General features: G+C 34.0%; 1 protein-coding gene across 1 annotated transcript; it reads right to left on the reverse strand.

Moving 5' to 3' along the window:
• Positions 1–3,719: 3,719 nt before the first annotated feature.
• LOC107479496 (lysine-specific demethylase JMJ18) lies at positions 3,720–10,701 on the reverse strand. The gene is made up of 12 exons (XM_016099623.3): positions 10,451–10,701; positions 10,139–10,232; positions 9,234–9,305; positions 8,932–9,009; positions 8,317–8,829; positions 7,999–8,220; positions 7,709–7,870; positions 6,982–7,350; positions 5,794–6,823; positions 5,599–5,702; positions 4,548–4,745; positions 3,720–4,274 (listed from the first exon to the last, which is right to left on the reverse strand). The coding sequence occupies exons 2-12, from the start codon at positions 10,178–10,180 to the stop codon at positions 3,921–3,923; spliced, it is 3,144 nt and encodes a 1,047-aa protein (XP_015955109.1). The 5' UTR covers positions 10,181–10,232; positions 10,451–10,701; the 3' UTR covers positions 3,720–3,920.
• Positions 10,702–11,043: the final 342 nt, after the last annotated feature.

The raw sequence follows: 11,043 nt of genomic DNA on the forward strand, positions 1-11,043 counted from the left end.
TTTTTCTATTCAATTCCGCTTGTTCTTTATCCAAGATATCACTTGTTCTTCAACTTGATGAATGTGATGATCCGTGACACTCATCATCATGAATGTGACAACCACTCTTGTTCTACAAGCGATCAAGGCTCTAGTGAATATCTCTTGGATTCTTTAATCGGAATCTTCGTGGTATATGCGAGAACTGATGGCAGCATTCAAGAGAATCCGGAAGGTCTAACCTTGTCTGTGGTATTCTGAGTAGGATTCAATGATTGACTTAAGCTTGCCATGGAAAGGAGTAAGAAGGATTGGATGAAGACAGTAGGAAAGCAGAGAGACGGAAGGGAAGGCATCTTCATGCGCTTATCTGAAGTTCCTACCAATGAATTACATAAGTATCTCTATCTTTACCTTTGTGTTATTTTCGTTCATCACTATATACATTTGAGTTTGCCTGACTAAGATTTACAAGATGACCATAGCTTGCTTCAATACTAACAATCTCCGTGGGATCGACCCTTACTCGCGTAAGGTTTATTACTTGGACGACCCAGTGCACTTGCTGGTTAGTTGTGCGAAGTTGTGTAATGCCATGGTATTGAGCTACCAAGTTTTTGGCGCTCATGACCGGGGATTATGAGAGTTGTGAAAAAGTATTGTTCACAATTTCGCGCACCAATCTTTATATAGTCTAAAGCAATCTGGACAAATGTGGTATAATCGTCTTACTGAGGTTTTGGCCAAAAACGGATTTAAGAATGATGATATCTGCCCCTGTGTTTTCATAAGAAAAACTGCATCTGGATTCATTATTATTGCTGTATACGTTGATGATTTAAATATCATTGGAACTCTTGAAGAGATTCCAACAATTATAAAAACTCTAAAGGAAGAGTTTGAGATGAAAGATCTTGGAAAGACTAAATTTTGTCTCGGCCTGCAGATCGAGCATACAAAAAATGGGATCTTTATTCATCAAATAACATACACAGAAAAGATCTTGAAAATATTTTATATGGATAAGTCACATCCATTAAGTACCCCAATGATTGTAAGATCTTTAGATGTGGAAAAGGATCAATTCCGTCCTAAAGAAGAGAATGAAGATATCCTTGGTCCTGAAGTAGTATATCTTAGTGCCATTGGAGCATTAATGTATCTTGCTAATAATACGCGACCTGACATATCATTCGCGGTGAATTTACTAGCAAGATATAGTTCCTCTCCAACCAGAAGACATTAGAGTGGAATCAAACATATCTTTCGATATCTTCATGGAACGGTTGATATGGGATTGTTTTATCCCTATGGATCCAAGTCACAATTAGTTGGCTATGCAGATGCTGGATATTTGTCTGATCCACATAAAGGGAGATCTCAAACAGGATACCTATTCACATATAGTGGTACAGCTATATCATGGAGGTCCACGAAACAGACGATTGCAACAACATCCTCTAATCATGCTGAAATACTAGCGATACATAAAGCTAGTCGCGAGTGTTTTTGGCTGAGGAGTGTGATCCAATATATTCTGTCATCATGTGGACTGATTGATCAGAAGATAGCTCCAACTGTCCTATTTGAAGATAATACAGCATGTATTGCTCAACTTAAAGGCGGATATATCAAAGGTGATAGAACAAAGCATATTTCTCTCAAATTTTTCTTCACTCATGATCTTCAAAACAAGGGACAATTGATGTCCAACAGATCCGCTCAAGTGATAATCTGACAGATTTATTCACAAAGTCACTCCCAAAATCTTCTTTTGAAAGATTGGTAAATCAGATTGGGATGCGCCGATTTCGAGATATAAAATAATGTCGGCAAGAGGAGGAGACTGTACTCTTTTTTCCTTGGTCAGGTTTTTTCCCATTGAATTTTTCTTGACAAGATTTTTAATGAGGCAGTCCCTATCACTAAAGGATATTGTACTCTTTTTCCTTCACTAAGGTTTTTTTCCACTGGGTTTTTCTTTAGTAAGGTTTTAACGAGGCAATAATCCTAAATGGACATCCAAGGGGGAGTGTTGTGATAAGATTGAATAGGTGGATGTCCATTCTCAAGAGAGATTGAATTTAATGAATGTTGAAAATGTTACGTTTTGTATGCCTATAAATAGGAGGCTAATCCTCAGGCAATATACACACAACATCAATAACAATAATCTTCTCTTTCTATTATCTATATACGAAACTTCTCTCTCTCTCTTTCTAATATATGAATCATCTCCTTTATAATAGTAATTGTACTGAATATTACTATTAGAGATATCTAATTATATTTCATATTTTATATTTGTTACCTCTTTCTTATTTATTTATTTAGTTATTTTATAATAATGTGTTGTTTTAACTATTGTTATAGTTATCAAACTTGGTTCGATCGGATCTATTGAACTGAATCCGATCACCCGATCATCAACCCGGGTTGAATTACTATTTGAACATATTATGATATTAAACAATTAACTAGACTGAATTTAGTCAAATATAATAAAAACCGTTCAAAACTAGTTAAAACACGATGAATTAACTTGGTCAAATCTATTAAAATCCAGTCAAACTAAAAAAACTATTATTTACTATACATGATTCTTTTATTAAATATATTACATATTATTTAAAATTTAAAAGATAAACTATTTTTTATTAATTAGAATTTTTTTATTTTCATATGATGAATTTTTTTTATAAATACTTGAAGAATATAATAAATATAAACTTATAAATATTTAAAAAGCATAATAAATATAAATTAATTAATGAATTATTCAAATTACCAATTAAACTGGTGACTCAATCAGTTGATTCTAATAATTATGTTTATTTTAAATGTATATTTTATATTTAATATGTATTTATACCAATAATTTGATAAAAAAAAATTTGTATATTCATAATATAATTGAATGTTAAATTACTAACACTCTTCTGTTTTTTGCTTTATATCTAAACTAACATCAACCCATGCAGCAATCTATTGATCAACGATAAACCCTTAAATAAAACTTAGTATCGCAGCACATTAGTATCGCAGCACATTAGTCATTGGCCTGTCAGATTGAGAGATACCGTAAGAAACCAAAAAAATAAAATAATATAATATCAGCCAACTCTCCACTTTTTTTTTCCCTAAAAATATTGATATACTAACATTCTCCTCATAATGACTACAAATTTCGAAGGTTCTACCGTTCGCATATTAAGTTTAGGATTCGGATCTTATTTAACAAGAATCCCCTTAAGTTTTATTCAAAAGAAATTTAACTCTAAATGGCACAACAAGCTTTGGTTAAACAACAAACCAATATGTGGAGTAAATAGACTTTACATTAGAAATTAACAAAGATGCCACTTTAGAGGAAAAGTATAAATATACGCACCACATTGCTTGTCCCCTAAAAAAGACAAGGGAATGCACAAATTACCGAACCCTTGAAATTTTCATATTGAATTTGATGTTTTTTTTCTTTTTTTGTTGGTTTTATTAAAGGAGCCACCCAAACTAAGGAACAACGCAAGAAGCATTAGCATAGTGAATAACTGAATATGACATCTGACCATGCATTTTCCCTCTACTATTATTATTGTAATATCAGCATTTGTATTTCTGTGTATATACAGGAATTGATGAGAGATAATGTGGACAAAATATTTAACCTAAGTCTAGTAGCAGCTAAAATTCTAAGCCTTATAAAAATGAAAAAAAAAAGAAAGAAAAAAGAAAGATACTTTCTAATGAAAGCCTGAATTGGTCAATGGCATTATCCGTCTATAATCTGGTCATTGATTGTGGGCAAAAGTAGCAAAATTTTATCATGTGTTTCACTCAGCAACTTCAGTTTAATTGATCTCTTAAAGAATGGACCTACCCTAGCAATTAAATTGAAATGACTATCCCAGGAGTCAAAGAACTGAAACCTTATTTTTCTTTTATCTACCAGCTTTATTGATCTCCTCCATCAGGGATAAGAATGTCATTCTCCACTGGGAGCACAAAGCGTCCGAGCTGAATAACTTACGCATTGCGCTTAACTCATCAGCACTTGCCCTTTTTAGCAATCCCTGTAATATTGATTGCATCTCTCCAAGGGAATGACAACTTCCACCTATGTCATCATCTTCCTGCTTAATTAAATTGATGCCAAAAACTTTGGTATTGCCATTACCTGAAGAGCTACCTGAACCATCTTTGAACTTTTTAATCGCGCGGCCCTGTGAAGTGAGGGCACCTTTGTGGTTCCAGTACTCTGCACACTGATGAGTGAGATCTTGCGCTTCAATGGCCTGATAAAGGTCGTCAAAATAAAATACATGAGAAGTGAACAGATAATTCCAAGGAAACACAATAGAGGATCCATTTAAAATTTTACTAAATTACACTCAAATTGGTCCAACAGTCCTTTAAACTTCCATGATAAGCTAACAATGTCAATCTAGTTCAGCAGAATTCAGTAGAGCTTCAAGTAACGTGACATAAATCTTAGAGAAGATATCCAATATTATTAGTTTTTGTTAAAGTAGCAGCAAATATATTAAAGATTCATGTGTTCACATTACCTGAATAACAGATGGCAAATGGAAGCCAAACATTCTATGACCATTAATGCTTTTCAAAAGCTCTATCGGAGGAAGTTCTAGTTCACCTAGACTCCTTTGCCTAACGATTTCATCATGTAGTCTCTTTAGAATTGATTCCCAGCACTTGTCTGCTGTGGTATCAGTGAACACCTCATTTGGATGACCTTCCAGGGTAACCTAAAATTTATTCATATAGTAATGAGAGAGATACATAAAATGAAAAATAAGTCAAAGCAAATACATTCTACCCTAATTATATCTTGTCTAGTATGTCCACTTTTCTAAAGCAACATCATCGTCTTTGCAAAATTGATCTTTTATCTCTTGTTAGCTCTTCATTGCCCAATGTTCTGCCTCGCAGCCAATCTTTTAGTTGCACAGTATAATCTTCCTTTAAACTTGAATAATTCCGGAATCACTTTTTATATTTCATCTACCTAGCTTGAAAATAATGGTCTACATTACCATGTATTTCTCCATTATTTTAATTGACAGATCCCAGAAAAAAAATACTCAACACCTTTTTCAACAATTCCATTTCTCAATCATTCAATTCTAGGTCCCACTATTTTGTCATTATCATCTTCAGAACTTCTCTTAATCATATTCTATGATAAAAAAAATGACAAATCATGCTCTAAAACATTTGATCCTAGAATTTAAGTTTACATTAACATTGGTGATATGAGATCTTAATACTCCACGACAGGCTATTTTCACATTCATTTAGGAGTAGCTTGTCATCAATTTAATGTTAAGACCCCAAGAGAGTATAGTGTCAAAAAATTTGAGCATCTTTTTATCTTACACCTGCTTTGCAGTCTGCACTCATCTCTTCAATACTATAAAAGAAAAAGGAACATAGATGGCATAAAAAGCGAAATCAAAAGTTGACGGAGCTGGTAATTATTAATCCAATTGCAATAAAAACTAAAAATATGTGCATACAAATTATAAATAAAACAAATCAAGAGAGTTACTTGTCAACATGATTTTGAATTTAAAATGAAAACCAGGTTAGGCATGATACCTTGAAAAGAGGTCCAAGAAATCCAGCATCAACAACTTCAGAAATATAGCTACATATTCTTGCTGGATCAAGAATGCTAAAGAAGCTAACTAGACTCTTGAATCCTTCATATGTTCAAAAAAATAGAGAAGTTAAAACTCGGAGAAAAGGGAAAGAAAGATTAAAAGCGATAATCTAATCAAAGAAATATCCTACCTCTTGGATATATTGCCTGCTTAGTGCACCATAGTTTTCCATAAGCAACAGATCCCAAACTTATAAGCTTCACAGTAGTACCAAACACTTGCATTAGATGGCTTTCATCACTCAAAGATATACTTCTATTCATCGAGTCAATGATTTCCCTTTTAACCATGCAGTTAGGATGCTTTCCAGAATTTGAATCTATCCCAAATTTTCCACCATTAAATGGACCAGAATAAGCAACAACACTTGAACATGATGAAAGTTCTGTCTTCAGAACACAAAACTGTGATAGGTTATGCTCGCCAGCAAGCCCAATGTTTTCTTGTTTTGTTCCAGAGCCGGAGCAACATAATTTTTCCTCTGTTAAGAAACTCTTAAGCAGCAAATTATTTTCATTTCCATCTGATACAGCTTCAACATTCAAATCCAATGAACCTTCCTGGTCCACTTTATGTCCATTATCTGCGACCAACTTTTTATCAATACTATGATTATGATTTTCTATAATTCCATATGATGCACCAGAAGTTACATCGTGAGACTCTGACTGAACTATCTCTGAAGTGACATGACTATGAGGCCTGCTAGGTATATTTAAATTTGAGTTATTCGTGGCTCCTATTACCGAGGTCTCCTCTTCTTTGGGATTCTTTGCTTTGTACATGTCTTTCTCCATATCTGGTTCATACATGCAAACCTCACTGGAAACAGTAGATACCATTCCAAGCCTTTTATTTGCCCACACCTTAATAGCATGTGATTCTCCTTCTAATGCTTCAACCAAAGATTTTAGTTCATCTATGGTATAACGAAAAAGAACAAATCTTTTATCCATTGCGCAAGAGCATAAAAACTTTGAGTGCTTAAGACAAGAATATATGTCCCTAGAGCACTCACATCCCACAGCAGATAAATGCAAGTCATAGAAGCAAGAGAAGCATTCTCTTTCATCATAAGAATCGAAGTCTTTGTCCATCTTTAGCAACTTCAAATGTGTTGGAAGACATCCCAGCCTCTCTTCTTCCATCTTTATCCTTGTCTGTTACAAATGAGGGTAACAAAAAAGTAAAGTGAAGAAAAATCAGATTCTGCATGTTAATTAACCTATATAATAAATGAGTTCCAAAATCACATGCAACTTCTCAAGAATTTTGGAAGTGGCTAAAATAAAAAAGGAGAAAGTAGAATATAAATTACCTTAATGGCCTTTGTTAGAACTCCCTCTTTCCCGCAGACACTTCTCCATTTCAAACATTTTGGAGTTTCTTTTCCATGAAGAGCTAGTTCTGCGAGGGCCTGTACAGCTTCCTGTGCTGATCCAAATAACAGCTTGTCATGCGACAAGGATGTCTTACGACTCTGCAAGCTATAAAGCTCAACAGCATTCTGGCCATGCATTAGCCAATCAACAGGAGCCACATTCACTGCCTCTGCACAGTTGAAGCCGCAATTGAAGCCAGAGTGGTATGCCCTTGGAAAAGTAATAACAAACTCCCCAGAGTGCTGGACAGTACGATATACAGGCACACCCTCAGATTTAAGAATCGAAGGAGATAACTGTGTAACCTGCTCAAAGATGAAAGTCATATATCATAACCATTCCAAAACTATGAAGCAATGTACTGTACACAGATTATTAAATAAATTCTATCTTTTACTTTATAATTCTATATATAAAGGGATCTTAAACTAGCTTGATCAGAATAAGTGATAATGAACCAGGAGGGACATATTATACATATAAATGCCATCATATAATTATAGTTTTCTTAAATTCCATGTCACATTGAGCTCATTTCCTAGCAAACTGCACTCATAAAGTATACATTTTCATCAGCTAGAATCTCACTGCATTCATGTCTACGTGGAAATAACAAAGTAGCAACACTTGAAAACAAATTATGTCTAAGCTGTAGCAATGTACCAGATCATTGAGTAGATTTGGCTGTTCCTCAAATAAATCAGGTAAGTGCTTCTTCATTGTATCTTCCAAAGCTGAGGCATGGTTTCCAGGTACCCCATACCATACTTTTGGGTCACCCCAGTGCAGGTAATTAAGAGAATAAAGGTGATGATCCTCCACATGCTGTTCCAAGAAGAAGGTAACAAAGGCATTGCGTTATTGTCAATAGAAAATTGTTCCAATTTGAAACATGGGAGGCAAAAAAAGGAAAAGAGGGGTAAAAATTGAAAAAGAAAAGTGACTACACTTACCCAGCAAAATGATGAAAAGCACATGCCAACATATAGCCACGGCACAAGAACTCCTGAGATGTCACTTCCTTCAAAACTAAGTACCGAACCTGGTAGTCGCGCAAAATTATTGAGATTCCAACCAGAGAGGGCATATTGATTCGAGTCGCTCTTAGTTAAGGATGATGATTTGGGAAAACCACTTCCGACTGATCCAGTTTCCAAGTCTGCACCATAATACACCTAATATACAAGAGTATTAGAGTAACATGCATAGATTTTTGCACAATTACATAACAGCAAGACCAATTTTATTGTTAATAATAAATTATGCTATACCTCAACCTCATCAGTTGGTTGCTCAATTATTCGCCAATATTCACCTTCAATTTCCTCCACTGAGGGCTGCCATCTCCTCTGGTAGCTATCATTGCTAAATTTTTCATCTTCACCAGGATCTTTTAACCGAAAGTAGCATTCCTTAAAATAATTAGCATACAGCTGAAAGTCTTTAAATGTGAAGTCTGACCCTGATTGGAATCCAAATTTCTCATCAGGTTCAGGAGCACTATTAGCTCCTGAACTTGAATTGACCAATCTCCTGCATGTTCCCATTTTGGAGTGATTTCTACGTTTCCGTTTCCTTCCCCTTTTTTTCTTTTTCATGGGCTCCCTGTTTTGAAGCAAATCAATCTGCTGAATACGGGTGGAAAATTTAGCATTTTCCCATATATCTTTCTCCTTCAGAGGGCAAGGTGGCACCCAGCAAGCAGGAGGGACAATCCTGCATATTCCATGGGGTTCAGCTTGGGGGCGTATCTTCGCTATGTAACCAAGTGTGTCTTCAAATTCCTAAAGAGAAGTCAATACAAGAAAAAACATTATTCAAAATTCAATCTTGCTGCATATGCTACCATCAAAGCAACAATATGAAGAACTGACAATAATAAGCACCTCATTAGTAGGATAGAACACGGGTGCTTCATCAATTATGGGTCGGCATGCCTCAGCTGGATCCCATCTAGCAGAGACCTAGAACAGTAATAAGATAAATGTTTAAGAAATTGAAAGTAGTCATTGACTTCATTGAGTATACTGTTATGCTCTAAAAAGAATGAGAATCAGACAAATCAAGTTAGAAGAAATGCTTCATGGTTATCATGTAAATATTGCTTTGCATGAGTGGAGCAATCATAAAAAGTTTTAAGCACAGGATCCTATGATAAATGATACAGTAGTCAGATCATACTGCTTACCATTCTACTTCTAGGACTGCCAGAAGGCTCAGGTGCATCATTACTTTTTGGCTTTGGCCTCAAAGGGGAGTCCTGCCAAAATGTAAGAATGATAAATTTGTTACAAAAGCAACCCCGGCAAACGTAGTCATAGAACAAACAGTGAATTGGAGAAAACTATGACTAATGTTATAACAATCAAACATTGCCAAAAGATTTGACAAAAACACGCACAATAGCATGTCAGAGATTATGGGATTGAATACTTAAAAATATGAATGCAAAAAAACTACTCAAGATTAAATTATATACAAGTTTGAACATAAATATCACTTTGTGTTATAATTCACCAGGGACACGTCTAATGAAATCTAATAGATTCCAGTTGCTAACCAATAACCTTTTTAGGGAATTAGAGAAGAGGAAACATTCAATGATGTCAATCATGAGAGTCACAAAATCTAAGATGAACTTTTAACTAGAATCATTTGGTAACTAAAAACAGAAACCAAATACTAAATATTGTACTTGAAATAGAAACAGCCAATGACTAGAAACAACTTGGTGCAGAGATTATCGATTAAATAACATATTTTTCAAGCAATTTCACATCATACTTCAGAGCAGGAGAAAATTAGCTCATAAACTGAGGTAGAATAAACAACGATGATACAAATTCATAATGCTGCAAGCAAAATGAGAAAAAAAGGGTTAAGTTAATCCAAGAATAGCCAAAGAAAAAAAAAAGGGAAAAACAATCAAATTTCAGAAAAATAGCAAGATCAGAAAGCTGAGATCCAAAAGAAAACAGAGGAAAGAAGATTCAAACAGAGGAGCAGCATATATAAATATAAATATTCCGTGAATGCATGAAGGATTGCAGAAACAAATTCATACAATGCATTGCTAGGGTTTGAAAAACCAACCTCTTTGATGTCAGATTCTGCAGCCAATATCAGCTGTTCCATTCAATGCAAAATTTATGATAAACAGGGGTAAACAAAACCTAATTAATTATTCCTGCAACAGAAAGAATACAAGAGAGACCTTTAGACTAACCTCATTTCAGGGTAATAGAAAATCGATCTAAGAGACATACAAGAAACAGTTTTCTACTTTATTAGCAAACTAACTGAACACAAAAGAAACCTTAAAAAGGTGCAAACAGAAAATAGAAAGAATAAAATTAATTTAAAAAGAAGGAAAGAAAGAAACAAATGCAACATCAAAATACCTACCCAATGCAACAAAAGATAACTTGGATGTTCTCACGTTCTGATTGCGTAGTAATTAATAAGCCAAGAAAATTCCTCTAGAACAAAAACCTAAATGCACAATTTAATTTGCATGCCTAAGCAAAAATTCAGTGAAACCCCTAATAATAATAAATAATAATAATGATAACCTACAAATTGCAACAGAAAGAGAAAGGTATAAAAATCTTATGAATTTTTCTTGGCATCAAATGCTCAAAATATCAAAACGGGTCAAGAATTAAATTTAAAAATTTAAAACTAAAATGGGAGAAAAAACAGAAACAGAAGAATATGAGTATTTGACTGGGTAAATAATTTAAATTTAATTTGACAGGTGGAATTGGAATGGGAAATAAAAATTAACAAAATCGAAATAAGGGGAAGAAGATATATATAAGCGAACCTTTGACAAAAAGTAATGTAAACCAAATACTTTTCAAACATTTTCATTTATTTTTTTTTAGTCTGGATTTTCATCTAATTTAACTACAACAAACTATATTTTCAAAATTTGAAGCCACCTTTTTTTTATTTTATAAAAAAAAATAGCAGCAAAAAAAAAAAACAAGGAAAGT

Source organism: Arachis duranensis, chromosome 3 (assembly GCF_000817695.3).
Source record: "Arachis duranensis cultivar V14167 chromosome 3, aradu.V14167.gnm2.J7QH, whole genome shotgun sequence".
NCBI classification, from domain to species: Eukaryota; Viridiplantae; Streptophyta; class Magnoliopsida; order Fabales; family Fabaceae; genus Arachis; species Arachis duranensis.